At 45.4% G+C, this 22077-nt stretch overlaps 1 protein-coding gene across 1 annotated transcript in view; it reads left to right on the top strand.

Moving 5' to 3' along the window:
• The window catches only part of PIK3CG (phosphatidylinositol-4,5-bisphosphate 3-kinase catalytic subunit gamma), a 271650-nt gene that overhangs the window by 157913 nt on the left and 91660 nt on the right, over positions 1–22077 (top strand). The window contains exon 6 of the mRNA XM_069229845.1: positions 4429–4575. Within this exon, the coding sequence (XP_069085946.1) occupies positions 4429–4575 (147 nt within the window). The remainder of the gene's footprint in view (positions 1–4428; positions 4576–22077) is intronic.

Raw genomic sequence — 22077 nt, 5'->3', positions numbered from 1 at the left:
CCTCGGCGGTCTTTTTACAAGACCGCTGAGGGACCGCCGTGCGGAAGACCGCCAGTAGTGGCGGTTTGCCGCTCAGCGTATTATGACTGTTGGCTGCTCTCCGTCCTTTTTCGGACGGAGAGCCGCCAAGAGCCATACTGGCGGGCGGCGGGGAAGTGGAGGTTGCTCCACCTCCACCGACACGCCAACAGAACACCGCCCACCGAATCACGTCCTGTGATTCGGCGTGGCGGTGTTCTGTTGGCAGTGTGGTGTCGGCGGAGCAGCCCCCATGGCTCCCGTCCCCTCCTGGCGGATTGACGGACCAGGTAAGTAGATCGTCGTTAGGGGAGGGGGGTGGGGGGGTGTTGTGTGGGTGCATGGGGGTGTGCGCCTGTGTATGTAGAGGGGGTGTGTGAGTGCGTGAATGCTTGCAGGGGTGTTGTGTGATTGGGAATGAGTGCGTGTATGTCTGTGGGTATGTCTGTATGGATGTGTGCATGTATGTTTGAATGTGGGTGTGCGTGTCTGACTGTGAGTGTGGATGTTAGCATGTATGTCGGTGTGTGTGCGTGTGTGTGTTGGTGGTGCCTGCGTGCGTGTCGTGTGTGTGTGAGTTATGTTGGGGGTTGGGGTGGGGAGGGGCGGCCCTGCCACCTTTGGGGGGTGGCAGGGGTGGTGGGGGGTGTAGGGGAGGGAGTTGCGGTGGGAGTGGGGGGTGGGTTAGACCCCTATCAGTGCCAGGGAAGGAATTCCCTGGCACTGATAATGCTTACCGCCATGGATTTCATGGCGGTTTCAAACCGCATGAAATCCATGGCGGTCAGCCGGGTCAAAATACCGCCGGCGGTATAGTGACGGCCGCCGGGCTGGAGACCCAGGTCTCCAGCCCGGCGGTTGTCTGAACGGAGAAGCGGCGGTTGACCATGGCGGTAACCGCCATGGTCATAATACCAAAAAAAAGACCGCCAGCCTGTTGGCTGTCTTACAGCCGCTTCTCCGCCTTCCGCCAGGGTCATAATGACCCCCATAATGTCTTTGTTGGCTCAGATATACGGTAATTTAACTGCCAAGGTATGTTGCCGGCAAACTGTGGAGTGCACAGTGTCTTGTAGAGAGAGGGGTAAGGCAGGGCTGCATGCTCTTTCCCTTCATCTTCTCACATTGCATAAATGAGGTAGATGGGTAGCTCCAGGCCTTATGCTCTGATGCACCCAGAGTTGTCTCTCAGACTGTTTCTATACTGCTGTATGTAGATGATGTGGTATTATTATCACAGGCCACAGTAGGGTTGCAACGCCTTATCAACTCCTTCACCTCCTACATTGAGGAAAGAGATTTGAAGGTTAATCTTACAAAACATATACAATGACCTGTGGGAAGGGAAGGCTGAAATTTTGTCCTCATTACATCAAGGGTGTACACATTGCTAGTGTGTGAAATCTTTCCTTTTTGGAAATACAGTTTTCTTCTTGTGATAGCTGGACAATCAAAGATGAGTGAGCCAGTCCAGTCGATTGAGAAACAATGAATGTGTGTTCAGGTTTGCCACCAAGTTAGGTACAAAGCCTATGAGAGTGATGTTAATAATTTACAGATGTAAATGCCTCTCTGTGGCTATGTATGGGGATGACTAGAGGGCTTTGGTCACACCACTGTCTACAAAGGCAGGATAATACATTTTTTAAGACTACTACTTGCAGTTCCACAGTCGATCTCAGCATATTTTGCTCATAAGGAGGCGGGGCTTCCTCATTTTGAGGATTCCTTATACACAAAACCAGTGCTTCTTTGGTACACAATTTGGACTAAGAGACTTCATTTAATAAGGCCATATTCATTGACTCTCTTGCTCTAGATCAGAGAGTTGAAATTCAGTGGCTTTCGGATATTAAAGAAATTCTGAGTAATATTAGTGATGCAGACTCTGATCTTTTAGAAACTCTGTAGACTGTAGCCTATTTCATAAAGAACAAATTAAAATCTCATTAGTATTATAGAATATATGAGTGCCTTAGCAGAATCAGGTGAAACAATGTTTGAAAGCTACCTATGTGTTCATGAGCAAGATGGGATTCAATCCTATCCTTCCACTGTTACAAGTACATATCACAAGAATATCCTGCCATGTCTTTGTCTAGGGATTTTACATCACATGGATGCATTCTTAAAATCGGATATTAGTGTATGGATAGGCAAATGTTATATTAACCAACGGAAGTATTTTTTAAAACTGTCATTTGTTATTATGAAAATTAAACAATTAAAGATTAAAGATGTGCCCTTTTACATTTGTGTAAATTTAATGATATATTAGTATGTAATGCTGTTGTGTCTTATGTTATCCAGGCAATACAAGGAAACGTTTAACTCATTTGGAAACATAATATATGTTCTGATGCCATTATCTGATTGATATGTAGTTTTATTCTCCACTGGTTTTAATCTATGCATTTTATTGTTGATCTTTTATGGTTTATTGTGTATACAAACAGTATAAAGATTTTGAAAGAATACAAGAGAATTCCAAGATACAATTACCTATATGCGCCATTTTCTATATGATCATTATTCAGTTTGTATATGTAGCACAATTATAGGCTGTAAAGTTGAGTATGAGTCTATACTTTTCATTGGTACTCCCAAGAACAAAAATCCCAAAACTACAAGTAATGCAAACTCAGCAGCAGAAGCAGTGGCCAGTATGCTTTGATGAGAATGCAACCACCACACTCAGGAGTCTACATTGCTTTCCTGCAGAAACAGGAATTACATTTCAAAGACCTAACACTGATCCCTGAGGCCATGATTTACATTTTTTTCTTCAACATGCATGCTGCACTCAGAGATAAATCTACCCTTGGATCCTGATATGCTTTTGATATGCAGGCCTGGATCATATTTAATTTAGTGAAACTAATTCTCACGCATGGGTAAGGAAGAAAATAGACCATTTTCTTTTGTAGTCCTGCCTCTCTTGCCACTCTTCTCAGTGCTTGGGTGCCATTTGTTAGGGTTTGTATTAGCTTTGTTTGAGAGCCCTGTTGATGATAACAGAAGTATTACCTAAACTGACTTCATGGAGCTTGTGACCAGAATCTTATTGTACTTGCCCTTTGTATTCTTTTCAGTCCTCATTATGAGTGGCCCATTACAATCCCTGTTATTTCTCCGCTCTGAGATTATGGTTCCGGATGTTACAGTAATCCCGGAGGCGGGAAAATAATGTGGATTACTTGTTTTTGTGAAATAGTGTGCAGGAATTTATAGTTCCATTCTGATTCCGTGCATATGTTCACCTGGAGATTCACAGGTTAGATTTCAAATGCTATTAGCTGCTGCAATATCTTTTCAAAATACCAAAATGTATTATTCTGACTGCTCTAGTAACTCTCGGAAATAGGCTACATTCATTGAGGTTTCTAAAAGATCAGTGTCTGGGTCACTAATATTACTCAAAATGTCTTTAATATCTGAAAGCCATGGAATTTCAAAGGTATGATCTAGAGTAAGACAGGAGCCGCAAGACATTCTCAGTTGGGTACAAAAGGACTGTGCCTTGGTTGAACAGTCTATGAAGAAACAAATTGCTAGACCTAGTCCCTCTCGGGATGATCTTTAATTAATAAGGTTGAGGGGTGTCCATTGCCCCAATTTTGGGAACTTTGGCTGTGACTGCCAGTAGATTCTTCCCTACATCTTTGACATTTGTAACAAATTAGACAAGAGAAAAGGGGGTCTTTAGTTAATCATCTTTCAGAGACCTTTCTCCTTTGTATCCAATATAGATGTCCAATAGTAACCTCTGTGTTTCAAATCATGTAATGAATGCTTCTGTTGAATCAAAATGATTTCTTGTTGAAATTAATCCAACCTCATTGATTAATCTGTGGTAATAGTTCCCCAGTCCCCAATGCATTTTGGGTTTTACCCCAAGCATTTCTTCAGTGGGTTAATGTTCCAACTCTGAAAGCAAAAGGCCATACCCGTGCTCAATTGTATGTCATCTATGCATTGTGTTAGAGCATTTGAAAGGAACCAGTGGGAATAGAGCACATATAAGGCTGTGTTAAGCCAAGGCTGTCTGCTCCCGTAGTGGAACCCATTGAACAGTGGGTATTGCCTGGCAGTGCACACAAAAGAACAATAATAGATATTTAGGCCTAAACTCAAATAGATAGAAGAGAGACAAAGGGAGTGCTAAAGGAGTTTTAAATATTTTTGATTTAATCTTCTAGAGATCCATTTTCACCCGTTCACTGGTTCCTATCATTTATGTTTTCCCTCTGCAAATGGTATAGATCAATAAAATCTTTTATGAATACTCAGTGGTGTATCAGTGAGTCAAGACAGACAGGCCAGTCCTTAAATGCTAAACATAATGGTGTGTAGACAGCTAGCACATACAGGCTGCATAATTGCATTATTCTGTGCATTATTACATTCCAGGTGGAGAAATGCAAAGTGATGGCTTCAAAGAAGAAGCCACTCTGGCTGGAATTCAAATGTGCTGACCCCACCTCTTTATCAAACGAGACCATTGGAATTATATTTAAACATGGTGACGACTTGCGCCAGGACATGCTCATTCTACAGGTATTCATGTTCACAATAGTCAATGATTGGGCATTATTATTGACACTAGTAGGGTCAATGTGTCACTGATGTTTTTGATTTCGCATTGATCTTCAGTAACTCCCACTGCTTCATAGCTGAGTTTATTGAATCTGCTACCACTCCCATTAGTGCATGTGGGAGGTCTCAGAAAAATCTCATGTGTTTCTGATTTACAATTAGGACTAACCTTGCAATGCCAATTTGTTAGTAATAGGCAATCAAGTTTTCAGCTTATCCATAAAGCATATGGGTGAGGTCAACGGAAATGTAATGAATTTCACCTGGGAATATTTTCATGTTTTTTGGTCATTCAGAAAACTAACCAAATTTGACTACTCAGTGTCCTGACACAGACAGCCTTACAAAAACCCTAATTTAAGAACCTCCTTAATTCGGTTTTGGTGTCACATATCCTGAATTCTATCAGCACTATTTATATTGAACTCTTTAACAAATACAGCCTCATTCACAAACGTAAACCTACTCATTTGTGTAAGTTTGCATTTGTTTCTGTATTCACAAACTGCATTTAACTGCATAGCAAGTTTTAACTGCATAGTAAGTTTACGAGCATGGAGACTCCGCAGTCAGGGCGAGATCTTTGCACATAAAAAGATAGGACAGCCCTATCAATTTATGTGCGGAGTTCTCCGCCCAACTGCGGACTCGTCGCACTCATAAACTTACTATTAAAATGCAGTTTTGTGAATACTGAAAAAGCATAAACATTTACCTTCGGGAATCAGGCCTATATTGTGCACATTCAAATTAAATGCCATTTGGAAGTTGATCTACAAAAGGCAGATGCCTTTGTGAAGGTATCATTAAATTGAGTTGTTAATCTTCAGGTTTTTCATTGAGGATAGGAATGGGATGAGACCTCTTTTTGCAATGCTGTTTGGTTACTTTGGGCCTGATTACAACTTTGGAGGACGGTGTTAATCCGTCCCAAATGTGACAGATATCCTGCCCACCGTATTACGAGTTCCATAGGATATAATGGACTCGTAATACGGTAGGTGGTATATCCGTCACATTTGGGACGGATTAACACCGTCCTCCAAAGTTGTAATCAGGCCCATAGTCTTGGACTGAAACACAAACTGTCACGTTCTACAACTCACAAACCTAAAAAAAGGGGTGGAGATTTCGAGGTTGGAAGTAAGTGTCTTTGTGTGTCAGGAGATTTTGGTGCACAGTGAGACCTTGTCGAGCTGTGAGTTTATACAAGACCAGTACTCCTGCTGCCACTCAGGTTTGCAGAAGACTTAGGGGGTCATTTTGACCCTGGCGGTCATGGACCTCCAGGGCCAACGACTGCGGAAGCACCGCCAACAGGCTGGCGGTGCTTCTGGGGGCATTCTGACCGCCGCGGTCAGAAAAGGGAAGCCGGCGGTTTCCCGCCGGCTTCCCGCTGCCCCAAGGGAATCCTCCACGGCGGCGCTGCAAGCAGCGCCGCCATGGGGATTCCGACCCCCTTCCCGCCAGAACCTGGCTGGCGGGAACGGGTGTCGTGGGACCCCTGGGGGCCCCTGCAGTGCCCATGCCACTGGCATGGGCAGTGCAGGGGCCCCCTAACAGGGCCCCACATAGATTTTCAGTGTCTGCGTGGCAGACACTGAAAATCGTGACGGGTGCAACTGCACCCGTCGCACCCCTTCCACTCCGCCGGCTCCATTCGGAGCCGGCATCCTCGTGGAAGGGGGTTTCCCGCTGGGCGGGTGGGCGGCCTTCTGGCGGTCGCCCGCCAGCCCAGCGGGAAACTCAGAATGGGGGTCAGAATGACCCCCTTAACTCAGCGGGGGTCAGAATGACCCCCTTAAAGCCAAATGTACTATCAACAGCTCAGCATCCCATGATTGTAGACAGGTAGCTTAATCTCTCTGTGCCCAAAATACAAATAAAGAAAAAAAGCTGTAGCATAAACTGGTTCTGTTGTGAAGTGTTCTAATGCACTTTGGCCAGGTTAAACTATGTAAAACTGCAAATAAAAGAAAACACAATAGACATAACACAAAACATGTGTTTAGCTTACCATCTTCTTGTAAATTGTTACCTTCTACTACATTAGAACATTGTATTACATTCTCATTTTTATTACATTACTATCTTGGGGTCCAGTCATTGTAATGGTCATGCCGATCAATCAATAAACTTGACTCCGCTTGACTAGCATCCTGTCTTCTTGACATTCCCTCTTCAATTGCATTCACATCTTCTTGTTCATTTTATCTTCACTTATATTCTCACGTTTTAGTGTTTTCCCACCTCCTACTACATTCCCAATTTGTAGTATATTCCCACCTTATATTGCATTTCTACCTTCCGTTTCCTTCTCATTTTCATTACATAACAATATTAAAGTCTATACATTTTAATTGCCTTGCTGAACAATCACCAAACTCAACTGGGCTACATCCGTACCTTATAATGCATTCCCATCTTTGAGAACATTCCAATCTCTTGTTATATTCCCTCTTCCATCTCCTAACCCTAGCACTTGATACTGGTATTCTATAACTACTTTAAACTACTTTGAATGTATTTCAGTACTGTACATATTGTGGATGATTTATAACAACATATTATCCAATTAAAGTAGAATTTCTGCTAAGTATTTTTACTCCTGCATGTATAATTAGATTACTGAAGAAAAGGTTTAGCAATTCATTGGTTCCTCTGACAGGAAACAGCTGTTTTTTCCATGTTCTATTTGGAGTACTTATTACAGGAAGGAAGGGAAAAACAGAAACCTTCCACACAACCCTCAATGCTGTTACACTCCCAACCAGACCACAGAGAACCCACACCCTAGTTCACATTCTCTGTTGGAGTGATTCCAAATTTGGCAATCAATATTATGTTTACCACACCCTCCCCCTATAGGGCATGAATGAGTACAATAACAGTATCCCCAACCCAACAATTTACTCAACGCACTTACAAAAGCCAAACGTACAACACAAAATAAATTATCATAAAATCATGTCATAATTATGACATGACAAAATGGCAGTATTCGCTGGTTGCCATATGAGCACTACAATGTGGCAAACCGGGCCCCATACACCCATCACCAGCACCACTGGAACAAGATGGACCTGCACTGATTCTTCCACCACAGATACCACAAGAACCCATTTCTTTCCCCTCAACAGACCTTGAACTGACACCAAACAGATCTCCAATCTCTTTCCCAATAGAATTTCAACATCCAGAAACACACCCATTGTCAATATCAGAATAATTAGGTAACTTGACATACACCAGCGCCTACATTGATCTGCACTTTAGATATTTGCCTTTTTTCCTGATTCATCTGCAATTTATCTTTGTACAACTTCATCTTTTCACAAATGGCATTCTGATGTGCTACCAGTCCTACATTATACTTGTTTCTTAATGACAAATGATAAAACGTAGATCTCGAAATATACAACACAATCAACTCACACTTACCTACTCTCTGTATTAACACAGCACCCACATCATCATTGCTAACGTCCATTTCAATGGTGCATTCCTTTCCAACGACAAGCGACACAGACTATTTCTTGTTTCAACTTTTCAAAAGCCTCATTGTTTTCAATATGACATTCAAATGTAGCATTTTCTTCAACATTTTTCTCAATAGCTCAGTTTTCTGCACATAGCTCGAAATACATTTTGAATAAAGTTAATCCAGTCTTAAAGCAATGACAATTGCTTGATTCAGATTTCCCATCCTCATGGGTTTCCCCAATTATTCTGAAATGCACATTACTGAAGCAGAGGGCACATCTGATCCACCTCCCACCATGCCAACCACTCCACAGAGAGTACCTACAGACCAACAGACCACAGTCTATGCTGAGCTTATTCCATTTTCCAAGTCTGCCACCACTATTAAGCTTACTACAATTTCATTCCTGTAGCTGGTTGGCTGGCAAAAGCCAGACTTTACAAGATGCTTTTCATACACAAATTAATTGCCCATGTTGCTAACAACAATCACATAAATTGTTGTTTCAAGAGTTATGATAATACATTAAATTCACTGGAATCATCAATGAAGAGGTTGGAAGGAAAAATCAGCTGAATAAATATCTGTTTTCCAGCTGACATATTATGCCTTGTTTTTAGGTGTTACAAATTTACAGTTAAGCCTAGGCTCAGATCAGCTGCTATGAACTTATGTCAGATTTGTAATCATTTTCATGAGATCTCAAAGTACTTCTGCCAATGACCCCTAATTTTCTGGTGCTTCCGATGACAGCCAATAGCCCCCTATGTCAGCTTTTCCATTGTCACACGTTTTGTCACATTCCCCTCAGATACTTTAACCTTAAGTGAGTGGCACTTCGCTTTCATGTGGTATCTGGCTTTGCTTACACTGGCCATAGAACAGTAAAAGCCTTACCCCCTTATTACTTCCAGATTCTCCAACAATAGCAGGAAGACATTTTTGGGTCCCAATTCTAAGCTCTATCCCAGAACCACCAGCACCATGTTCAATACTTCCTTCAGAAGACCTGTACAACTCAATACTCCCAAACTAATTAGGCATTTCTGGGAGCTTGAGATATTACTTCAGCACCCTCTCATGTGTCTCCCTCCCATTTCTCCCTGAGGTTATTGAAATTATCCACATTGTGAAGTTGAGGCCCTTGTTATATGGAGCACTTATTTGGCTTTAAGCTTGTCCTTTGAAACCTGTTTCTTGAATGGGTTACACTCTGCTAGGCCCATCCATTTTTTTGTCATGCTGCGCACTCCATATTAAGTGCATGTGTATCCGATGTTTGTTCCATTCAGTATCTCTTTGGACATCTACAAATTAGTTCATTATTTCCTGCTGCACATTATTTCCCAGCTTGTATATGCTTTATCCCCACTGACCTGTCAATTAGCTTGTCAGTGAGAACACTTCTTGAGGCATCCCTCCCAGGGCCAGACTGCAAGCTTAAATCAGCCCTGGCAAAATGTTCAAATCACCTCCACACTTCAGGAAGCTGCAACTCTAAAGCATTCATAGTAGCACTGTTGGGTCTGGGCAGACTAACAGCAAATGCTAGGGTGACAGAACGACCAATCCTTCCCTAATCACCACCCCCCTAATGAAATCTCCTCTGTGCGTTTATTCCAGAAACACATACTTTTCAGGGCCCGTTCCAATGCCCAGAAGACCATACTCACTGCAAATAAGGTATTTTTCCAGAATTCTATGCGGGAACACCCCTTTCCAGCCACAGTTGTTCTTCTGTCAGGTCCCTTGACGGCAGATAGAAGGTTGGGTGTGAGGTACATGTAATTAATCATTAATAACTGGCAACTGAAAGGCAAACATTTGGTATTGTATATTCCTTACTTGTAATCCACTACCTCACCTAGATTGATGCAGTTGTTTTAGTTAGCCCCAAGGTTTTTATTATGATTAGCTAATGGTGCATATAATGCAGGTCTTATTGTATGTTGAAATGTTCCTTGTTTGTGCATTGAGGTGCATCGCTGTGGTTTAAGGCCCTGAGCAGAGGCTTGTTGATTACTAACCTTGGCTTTTTGGCTTCAGGCAAAATTTATAAATTATGTGGGTGTAATTGTTACATATTTCCACACTGCCACAGTAACAAATCTGTTTGATAAGGGTTATTTTTCACTCCATGCAGCATTTACATTAAAGCAAATACAGAAATTGAGTAGTGACGCATAAATGTAGCATACAGGGTGAGGAACCAAGGGCCAGATGTAGCAAAGACTTTGCGACTCGCAAACGGCGAAAATCGCAGTTTGCGAGTCGCAAATGCGTCCCTGCTATGTTGAAATGCATTTTGCAAGTCGGAACCGACTCGCAAAATGCATTTCCGAGTCGCAAATAGGAAGGGGTGTTCCCTTTCTATTTGCGAGTCGCAATGGCATGCATTTTCATTTGCGACCGCAATTGCGGTCGCAAATGAAAGCGCAGTTACCATCCACTTGAAGTGGATGGTAACCCAGGCGCAAACGGGAAGGGGCCCCCATGGGACCCCTTCCCCTTTGTGTCTGGCACAAAAAATAATTTTTCAGGGCAGGCAGTGGTCCAATGGACCACTACCTGCCCTGAAAAATACCGAAACTAAAGGTTTCGGTTTTTTTTTTCAAAGTGCAGCTCGTTTTCCTTTAAGGAAAACGGGTTGCACTTTGAAAAAAAAAAAAATGCTTTATTTAAAAGCAGTCACGGACATGGTGGTCTGCTGTTCCCAGCAGGCCACCAACCCCTATAGTGCCCTGAATCGCTATGGGGTCGCAAATTGCGACCCACCTCATTAATATTAATGAGGTGGGTCTTTGCGACCCCATAGCGACTCGCAGAAGGTGTCTGAGACACCTTTCTGCATTCCAAATTGCGAGTTGCTATTTGCGAGTCGCTGGGACTCGCAAATTGCAAGTCGCAATTTGGAAGATTGCTACATCTGGCCCCAAATTGCTACTCCCTGGGATGAGGAGCAACAACAAGGAACATGAATGTAATACATTAGCCAAATGTCCTGCTTACTCTTGTGAAACAGAATGAAAAAGGACTCAAAGTATATAAATGTGACCCACTCAACAGAAACTAGGGGGTGAAGGGGAATAGTTGGGGAACAGTGGCAGGTGGGTCTGTGTGACAGAGGGGCACCAGGGTACTTTCAAATAAGTGGCTGCCACAGAGTTCGAGGCGCTCTAGGGAGTTGGGGCACTGAGTCCTCGCATGGCCATTGGCAGGAGGGTGGCAGGGGAGACCTTGGATGAAAAGGGAAGGGGGAGATCAGAAGAGGCGTTGATGTAAAGCAGGGTAGGAATTCTCACAATAAAGGTGCTTGGGGGGGTTTGGCGGGGTCCATTAGAGCCAGTGTAGTTTACTCAGAAGGTCATCAGTACCTGCTATCTGTGGGAACTGGGTGAAAAGACCATCCCATTCAGGAGAGATATGGCACCTACGAAGATGGCAGACCTCATTCCATAGAGCACCCTTCTCCGCCCTCCCCCATTTTTGCATCACTCCATTCCATGCCACCACTGGATGTGCCAATGTGGGCCTCCACTGAAGGGTAAGCACTCTCTTAGCCAGTAGATGCACCATGCCTGCAAAGCACTTCTGTCCCTTATGATGTTTCCTTCACTTAAAGGTAATTAAAGTACATGCCTCTCATGTGTGAATGTAGAGGAGTGCTATGACCTCTCGCAGTGTGTGATGTATCGACTGCCAGTAACCTTGAAGGGATGGGCAGGACCACACCATGAACGTAGGTCAGCATCTGGCGAGCAGCAACGGGGGAGCAAGGATGTGCAGTGGGGAAATAGCAATTGAGTTGTGCAGAGGTCACGTGGGCTCGCTGAATTATAAAGTATTGTATGTCCTTAAAGCAGACATTCCTAGAGAGCAAGTGGAAAAATTCTGATGCCTGCTCCCATTCCACATCATGGAGCACCCTCCCAATGTCGTCCTCCGAATTGCCTCTCAGAGCAGTTAGTGGAGCTCTGATGAGCTTCCCAATGGCCTTATTATATATCTAACTGATTAGATGTTGACCCTCCCCCATGGTAAGTAGAGCTTAGAGAACAGGTTGAGTGGTGGGTTCTGCATTGTGTGTGTCCCAAAGGGTCTGACAGGTTGTGCGCAATCACCCATAGGTGAGGAATTGCCCTGGTGGGGTGCCATAGTCTGTGATAAGTTGACCAAATGTAAGGAGTTGTCCAGCAGAGAATAGATCTCCTATTGTGGTTAGCAACTGCTCCTACCAGCTCTGTAGGTCCCATGTCAAGTTTATTCCAGGGAAAGCCTACCAAAGGGAGTGCTGGAGTGTACACAGCTGTTTGACATGTGAGGCGGTGGACTCGGGCCAGGTATCTGTGATCCACCAACACCTGTAAAGATAAGGGCGATGGGGTGTAACTTTGGAGAGCAAAAATCCCCGGATCTTGGCCAGGGACAGGGTCTGGACCTTGACATATTTCTCCCATGTTGCGCCTGGCTGTCCAGGGCGCCATACACTGTAACTGCGCCACCAGGAAGTAAGCTTGCTTTGAAGGAGGGGGCATTCAGGTTTTCAGGGTGATTCGGCTGCATTTCTTCCCCAGATGAGGTTGCATAGCAACGTGTCTAGTTCACCAGCAAACGTTTGAGGTGGGATTCTGGGGAGGTTTGCAAAATAATAAAGAAGCGGGGGAAGGATTTCCATCTTAGCCAGTGCTATATTACAACTGGGTCCAGGTGTAAAGTCTCCCAGAATAGCACCAATGATTTTTTGGTGGTTAGAGCAGTCCAGAGGTTGCCCTCATACAGATCAATGGGGGTGTAATAGAGTCAGACTCCAAGATAGCAGATCAAAGCCTCAAGCCATCTAAGAAGGGTATCTCCAAGACAGAGCTCCAGTAGTGTCAAGCCAGGACAGAGAGAATAGACAAATGATTTTGCCCAGTCAAACCGGAGCCCTGCTGCTCAGGCAAAATCAGTCAGTGTAGCATGTAGTAGAGAGACATCAGCATCAATGTCCTGTAAATGCAAGAGAAAAATTATTGATGTATAGGGACGTTACTTGTGTCCTATCATCTAGGGGGATGCCCCTGGTCTCAACCTTCCTCCACAGTCAGGTGGCAAGGGGTTCCATGGCCATCTGATAAAGCAGGGAAACAGTGGGGAACCTTGCCTGGTTCTGTGTCTCATGAGAAAGTGGGGTGAAATAAGACATCCTCAGCAAATCTGGGAGGTGGGGTTGACGTATAGCAGCTTTGCGTATGCGAGCAAGTGCTTGTCCATTTCCATTTGTATGAGGACCTGGAAGAGGTAATCCCATGTTACCGAATTAAATGCCTTCTTGAGAACTAATATGAGACAGGCTGCATGTGGGAAACGTGTCTGACCCTGGATGTGAAATAGGTGCCTGAACGTACTGCATCCTGGAACAAAGCCATTTTGATCTGGATGTATGAGCTCGGGGACAACTTGGGAGTGTGCTTAATTTGTGCTTGTTGTTTCCGGTGCAGAGCACCAGCACTTATTTTTAAGGGCTGGTGCTTAATTTTCTGCCTCAAGCATTTACTGTGAGCAAAAGGCACATAGGAGAAAGACGGAGGAAGAGAAAAATGAAAAAGTTCACAACGGGAGAAAGCAGCAAGAGTGAGCTGAAGGGGCAGGGCATGGCTTGAAATGGATTGAAGAGGCCCGAGAATGCTTCAGGATTATGCTGCCTCAGTATTCTGTGTTCATACATTTAATTGCAGCAGCCGTGTGTTTAAGATGAGGGCTTTGGGCACCAGCACGTTTTTATTTACAAATTAAGCACTGACTGGAGAGAATCTTCCCCAAGTTCTTATAATCTTTGTTCGGTTCGGGCCCTCTATACTCCCCAAGAAGAATACACAAGCCATCTAGTCAGCCCTCGAGTAGCATGCATCTCACCTTCCTGTCTATTATGGTGCCAAGTACCTGAAAAGGAACTCCCAGTCTGATCTGGACCATCGCCCTTCAAGCATACATCAAGTAGGTAGTGGCATGAATCGTACCCCTCCACCATTTTTGCAGTCGCTCTAGTTACCCTGCAGTGGTGTGTATTTCATAGAGGAATATTATGTGTGCTTGTTGGTGCTTGATTTATGAGCAGAGGGGATACCTTTTCTTTGACGTATGCATGCCACACACATTTAAGGTGAGGAATCTGATGTAATTGGGAGGATCCATAGCAGATATGAGTTTGGAAGTGGTGCTCACATGGGGAAGATCTCCATGCAACCACCTCTGCATGCTGGTGCCATATCACCATTTCTGTGTGATGTGCGGAGCGCCTACCTTCCCAAGTACAATATGTGAGATAAAGACAGCGAGTGGTGCCAACAAATAAAAAGGCAACATACAGGGCCTACTGCAAATGGCAGTACAGTGAAACAGTTCTTAATTTGCAACCTTTTAGTAGTGTAGGGGGTGGCTTAACAATTAGTAGCAAGGTTTGTTTGACTGTATCTGGGATGTGGTGGGCCCAGCGACAGTAGGGTGAGTTAAGAGAATGTGTTTGTCTTGCTGACAAAGTGTGGATTTATGGGCTCTGCTGGATGTGAGAGTGGTTGAACTGTGTGGTGGCACATGATGACCATAAGGCAGTGATAGAGACAAGCAACCTTACCAACCATGTCCAAACATGAATGAGCAAGATTATATTATAGTGTTTGAGGAGTCACCAGTGGCGGCGACTGAGATCCCAAGTGGGAATCTTCAGACAGACCAGATTCTTCATCTGAAGTAAAAATGTGCGGACCTCTGTTGTTGCCCATGATCCCTGTTCCTGTCCCTAGAGAGGATGATGCCAAGATGGTTTGTCGGTGATCCTCAGTGATTTGTTCCAGGGTGAGGGACCTCAGCAGAGGGGTCAAGGGGAAGGCCCTGGACGTGGTCTGTTCCATTGATTCCACCGAGTTGGAGGAGGGTGTCCTGTAGAGAGGTGTAGTGGTGTTTGTCTGTCCAGTCTCAAGTGTTTTTGGGGTCAGTGTAAAAGAGGGATTTGCCATCTATAATGATTTTGAGGTGGGCCGGAAATAGCAAGAAATATTGAACACACAGGTCCCTGAGCCATCATTTGACCTTCAGGAAGAAGGAGGAGCGCTGCAGTTGGACCGCTTGAGTGTAGTCTGGAAACAGCATAATTATCATATCCTCGAGTTTCAGAGGTCCGGTCACTCTGGCAGCCCTTAAGATGGCATCTCAGTCCTTGAAATGTAAAAACTTTGCCAGCATGGGGTGCTGGGTGCACCTGGGAGAGAACGGCAGGTCGGCATCCGTGGGCTCTCTCCAGAAGAAGAGGGTAAGGTCTGACGCATGAACGAGTGACCTGAACCAGGTTTCCTGATATGCCAGTGGATCACGTCCCTTAACCCCTTCTGGCAGATCCAGGATTCGTATTCGCTCCTACATGAGCACCTGTCAGCATCCTCTCCCCTTCCTTCAAGTTGGCGCACTTGGTCTTGGAGGTCCAGAATCACACCTTGATTATCTGTGGCTAGCAGTTGTAGAAAAGCCAATGTTTTTTCCCCCGTTGGTGACTCTATCAACGACCGTGTGATGGTCATCAGGCTAAAAACTCATCTCCATCGCCAAGGAGCCAAGTGTCGTCTTCATAGATGTTCAGGAGCTCTCAATCATGGCAAGCTGTGAGGCAGAGTGTTGGGTCTGTCGGATGTCAAGGTGTGCGGCCTGTCTCCAGGCATCGGGGTTTCTGGAATGGTGGATGGAGTGTACACTGTCATGTATGCTTGTGCGGGCGTCGCTGACCGCAGCCTGCCCATGTTGGTGTGGCCAGGAGCCCGGGAGGAAGGGGCAAGGTAAGGTATGGTGGGGCAGTGGACGCTAATGGTATAATGACTGTATCTTTCAAGGGTTAGTGAGTTTCCCTCACCAATCCGCAGGTGCCAGGAGAGTGGGCGGCATTGGCTCAGCTGGTGCCGTCTGGCAAGAGGAGCTCTGAGGACAGCAAACGTGTCCTTGCTGAGAGAGTGGTGCAGTCTGTGCATCACTACTCAGAGGCAGGGTGGAGGCCAAAGCTGGTCATCTTTTATGGGCTGGCAGGGGTAGGTTCGCACCCTCAGGGACGCTGTCGCTGTATTTGGGATGGGGGAATCCGGAAGCGGTCTCCACATCCCTGTGGGTCCAGTCCACTTCCACTTCAATCCTGGGGGTCCCCTGCTTCAAACTGTGGGGTTCCAATCTTCTCATGAAGTTCACTGTGGGCCTGGACTGGGGAATAGAGGGTGGGTGGGGTAAGGAAAAGTGGGGCCCATAGATCACCCCAGCTAGTCAGCCCCAGGCAGTGCGCAACTTGTCCTAGTGGGGTCCTGAGTCTCCTTGTCGGCCGTTCCATGTCCTGGACCAACGAGCACTGGCTCCCAGGGGCAATAAGGCGCAGTCATTGGCAAAGTCACCCACCGTGGCCTCAGTGCCTTCCCCACGATCCTATCTGAAGTGCTGACGCAGTCTGTGCAAGGAAGCGTCCCTAGGCGGTAAGGGATTGTATCCTATCTCCTGTTGTGGGCCTGGCCCAGTAGATGGGAGGGTGTGCTCTGTAGGGCCACTACCCCAGGAGCGCGAGTGTTCGGCACACCTGTGGCCTCAGGAGGGCACTGCAGCTGAAGTCATTTCCCGCAGCCCCAGTGTCGTTGCCGCTCTCCAACCTGAACACCGATATGTGCTGTGTGGAGGAGTGTAAAAAGCTGTGGCCCTTGGCAGTGAAGAGCCATGCGTTGGCTCTCGTCGTGCGCTGCAACTTGTGCTACCGCGAGGCTTCTTCCGCAAGGCCTCTGACTTGCAGATGTTGGCATATCCCTGGGCCCTGGAGAACGGAAGAGGCAGCTGCCAAGCACCAATGGTGAGGGATGGCAGCCAACTTGGATTTTCGTTTAGGCCAGACCTTGGGTTGAATGATGGTAGATAGTAGGGCTGATGGCCGGAGCTCTAGCGATGAGCGTCCGCCATTTTGGCCAGCTAAGCCACCCCTTGCTCCCTGCAGCATTTTAGACTTTACAGTACCTCAGACTTTGTTTTGTATGTGTGGGTGACCCTGCATGGTTCTTTATCAGATAAACTTGAAAGATACAACTGTGGCATTTTCTGTGTGCTTCCTAAAACCAAATGGAGAAATTGTTTTTTTTCCTGCATTACAAATAATGTACAAATAATGTACCCAAGAGGTTGATCCATTGTCTACAATATATTGAAAAATGTATAAAACGTACTGGTGACTATGGCGAGGCAAGGCTGGTGAACTGCATGTTAGAGATTTGCTGAAACACAGCTCTCCGATTCCAGGCCTAGTAGTGTAAAGGTGTGAAGAGCTTTACATGACTAAGCATAAACATTCTAAATTAACTAGTCTGTAAATCATCTGATTTCAACATTGGTGGGGATGAACTGGTTGTAGGTGTGCAATGGAATATGACTGTACTGTATCTATCATTCCAGCGGCGGCAGCCGCAGATGTCAAGGGGAGGGGCGAGGGGGACAACAGAGATGAGTGGGGGAATTAATTATTTATTTATTTTGTTGTCGCCACTGTCCTCTCCTGCCACCTCGCTCATCCTCCTTTAGTGTTCTGTTGTCCCAGCACTTACTGGGACACCAGAAGAGGCTCCCCAGCAATCCTGGTGCTGCTTACATGCTAAGCATAGCATGTAAGCAGCGTCAGGATTGTATGAGCGGCAGTAACTGTTGCTCAGAAACAACCCTGGGGCCTGTACAGTTTCTCCTGTCCAGCTGTGTAAACATCCGGGCTGGAGAAACCTAAGTGTTCATGTGTGTTTGGACGGCCGTCATAGTCCATCCAAACACACATGCGCACTCAGTGCACACAATTTCTCATCCACCTTCCCACTTTCCGAGGCCCAGTCCCGTCCCTCCTTTCACATGCTGGCTGGGCCAGCAGCAGAAAAATAAAACTATATTCAAATATTGTTTTATTTTTCTGCTGCTGCTCTTAGCCAGTGGGGCAACGCTCCTCTGCCATTGCGGAGGAGCGGCCCCTGTATCATTCACCATTTTGCCTACCTTGTTTGTTGAGTTATTGGTAGTTATGGTGATAATCCTTGCTCATGTTATTATTAGAAAAGTAACGCATAATAAATACCAGCTTGTTGTAAAAATACTAATACTTGTGTGTGTACTCATTTTGGAGTTCGAGTCCGGGCTTTTCATTCCTACTGGCAGATGAGAGCGTCTCTGACGTTTTTTTCTGATACTGAACACCCACATCCAGCTGAAAATAACTTAGCAAAGGGGTGAGAGGCATTTGCTATTTATCCTTTTTTGCAATTAGCACGTAGTTTCCATTCTAGGGTTTAGGAAATCTACCATATGTGACCTCAATTATTTTGGAGACATGGTTGCCTTGCACACTACTCACAGACTCACATAGAGCTACACAGAGGCCTTCCCTTCCAAAGCAATTGGCTATTAATTCCTTTATTGTGCAACTGGCTTTTCCTTTTATGATTAGGTAAAAAAATAAACATAGTTTTTAAGTGACATCCCATTCTGGATTATAATTGGCAAAAGTGCTTCTTTCTCTTGTGTGTAGTTGTTTGCTGCAAACTATGGGACCGATTCGCAAAGATAAAGATATGCGTTTGGCCGAGTGCAGATCAAAAGATAGTACTCGTAAATGCCCTTTGTGAGTTTCTAAAGTCGTAAACTTATACTTTTGGTCTAAGTTCAGACCAAACGTCTTAAGTTTACCTTTGTGAATCGGGCCCTGTGTTGTTCCAAGAGAGGCCTCTTAAGCTTCCTTTGCAAGAGCAGAATGCTTTGAACACTTGTCCTCACGTTTAACGTATATGATAAGTTTTGTTTGTTATGTTTTGTTGATTTGTATAGCGCACTAGTCACCCAAAGGGTATCCAGACACTTGATGTGTGCAAGATATGATTCTCATCATGTCTTGCGCAATTGAACCAGTGTCTGGAAAGAATTTCATTTGAGTATTAATAACATGGATTGTTTTCCCTGCCCTTCTCTGACCCTCTTCTTTACTTGTCTCATGCCTGTCAAAGACTGGTATCTCTATGTGCAAGACAAATGGACAATAGAAGAATGTCTGATTATGTCTGATATCCCCAAACGAGAATTCAGCTGTTGCATACTTTGTCCCCATAAAGGAAGAAAACACCTGAACCTTGGAGTACTTGTTACTTCTCTGTATGCTTCCCCTAATTCTGGGATCGAATACCATGATATAGGGCCTCATTACGACCCTGGCGGTAAGCTGGTGGTAAGCTGGCGGTAACACCGCCAAAGGCTGGCGGTGTTCCGCCAGCTATTATGACCGTGGCGCAATAGCCACAGCCATAACGCCGGCCCCTCCACTATACCGCCAGGCTTCTGCCTGGCGGTCATAATCCCCAGGGCAGCGGTGCTTGAGTCCCCAACCACCAGCCTGTCCGCAGCAGTAAACACTGGCATGGAAAGGCTGGCGGTAAGGGGGACTTGGGGTGCCCCTGCACTGCCCATGCACTTGGCGTGGGCAGTGCAGGGGCCCCCAGGCACAGCCCCATCGCGCATTTCACTGCCCGAATTTTGGGCAGTGAAATGCGCGACAGGTGCTACTGCACCCGCTGCACATCAGCATTGCCGCCGGCTCTATTACGAGCTGGCTGCAATGTTGATGTGACTTTTCCGCTGGGCCAGCGGACGGTAACACTGTTACCGTCCGCTGGCCCAGCGGAAAAGTCAAAATAGGGAGCCAGATATACCGCCTGGCGCCTGCAGCTTTGGCGTTCTTTCACAAAGACCACCGAAGTTGTAATGAGGCCCATAGTCTGCATGCTGAGAGCAGAATAAAATGTTTGTGGAAGGGTCAGTGGAAGTGGGGATTGAGGAGGTAGGCAGAGTAGAGGGAAGCATTGTCTGCTCCCAGTATGTTTTGCTGTGAGTGAGGGGAATATTGTTCACTCGGCCTTGAGCTCTGCCAGTGGCCCATGGCTTGCCTTCCCCAGGATTTAGGGGTGATGGGTAGGATTGGAGTTGAGGAATGGCCTGGGCCAGATGGTGTTTCTGTTCCTGCATTTGTTCGCCTGGGCCTGTATTAGGGATAGGGTGCACTTTCCATGCTTGCGCCAAAGCACACCTCAAAGCAGGTGGCCCCGGTGCAAATATGGAACGCGTGCCCTCTTAGTCAGAATGCACATCCCTCAGGGTAGCCACAAACTTGCGCTGACCCCAGGGTGGGTCCTCGAAGAGCAATACAGAGCAGCTGTTCAAAAGCTGTCCCTTGTTTCTCTTTGCAGACGGCAACCCGCGTGCACTTTTCAGAGGGATTAAGGGCCAGATGTATCAAGGTTTTTTGCATTCACAAACGGTGCGAATGCCCGTTTGAAAATGCAGAAAGCCAGTTCAGAATGTATGAGAGACATTCTGAACGCAATTTTAAGGAATCGCTAAAATAGCGATTCCTTAAATTGTGACCCTGTTTAGAGAGTTGCAAATTGCGACTCACTAATTAAGAAATCGCAAATAAGGATTCCTTATTTGCGATTTCTTAGCACATGTATGAAGCCATTCCTAAATGCGATTTGGGCATTTAGGAATCGCTATTTACCACCAGGTTGAACCTGGTGGTAACCATGTGCAAAATTTAAAAATGCATTTAAAATGCATTTTTAAAATGTACATGTAAAGCACACATGCCCTTTTGGCATGTGTGGCCCTTACATGTCCCCCCAAATTTTTTTGGGGTGCAGCAGAGGAGGCCTTAGGCCCCCAGCACCCTGGGGTTTTGCATTTCCAAAATTGCGATTTCTGGTTAAGAAATCGCAATTTTGGAAATGCAAAAAATTTGCAGATATGGGCCAACAGGCCCACAGGTGCGAATGGGGACAGATTCTCTGTGTGCGATTCGGTAATAGCATTTGCGATTTTTAAGAAATCGCTCTTACCGAATCGCAAAAATCATACATACCTTTTTGCATTCCTGAAATAGCGATTTCTTAAAAATCGCTATTTGAGAACCGCAAATCGGTTGTATGATACATCTGGCCCTAAATGTCTTCTTGCAGGCTGGTGAAGTGAGCCACTGCACCCGCAGTGGAATCTCTGGGGGGTCCACAGGACCCCTTTTCATCCCTTTAAAGGCGTGCCTTTAGAAGGCACTTGTAAAGGCATGTTTGCATCTGCGCCCACGTCAGTAATATAGCACGGGCGCAGAGACAAATAGATTCCCTCATTTGCATGGGGCCAAGCCCTCATGCAAATGAGTGAACGTCCTCTAATTATGGCGCTGGCACTATATGTGTGCCTGTGCTATTTGTATTACAGAAGGGTCTGCACAGGCATTTGCGGGCCCTTCTCTACACAGGGCACACAAAGCGGGCGTAAATGCCTATTACTCCCAGGGGCACTTGTGTAATGCGGCCCCTGGTATGCATTCTAAGAAGGGAGATCATTAAATATATTTAAGGTAACTTATCACTCTCAATGGTAACATTTTAAAACCTTACAATTATTTGCACTAATAAGGATTAAGAAGAGTGTAGTCTACAATTGAATTCATGAGTGGAGAAAAAAATATTTCACGATGCATCATCAGATAAAAACAGTCATTTAGGAAGGTCACATTTCCCTCCATCAATAATGCCTCTAAACCGATACTCCCTTGAGTTAATACATATGGGGCAATAACTGGCATGCGGGAATTCAGAAATTCGTTAACAGCCTAGATATATTGACAGTGGTGTCCATAAATAGGAGCTTATTAGTCTATTTGTGAGGAAGTTTTCTTTTTGCAGGTACTCCCCCAAATTTGTCCCAATTTCTAGCTATTAGGTACTGGTGTTATGACTCTGTGATGTACTGGGTTTGCTGACCATGTCCCAGTGTATGTGCTCTGACCCTTAGAAGTGTATGTGTAATTGGCTTATAACTGATAAGCATAATTTAACTGCGTCAACTGGTCACCTTCTGGCTGCCGGTGCCAGTGAGAGATTGGTGGTGGTAAGGAGGGAATGCAATTCAGA

This window comes from Pleurodeles waltl, chromosome 4_1 (assembly GCF_031143425.1).
Source record: "Pleurodeles waltl isolate 20211129_DDA chromosome 4_1, aPleWal1.hap1.20221129, whole genome shotgun sequence".
Lineage (NCBI taxonomy): Eukaryota > Metazoa > Chordata > Amphibia > Caudata > Salamandridae > Pleurodeles > Pleurodeles waltl.
Note: the sequence above shows the minus strand (reverse complement) of the source record. Positions and strands in the feature narration are given on the sequence as shown.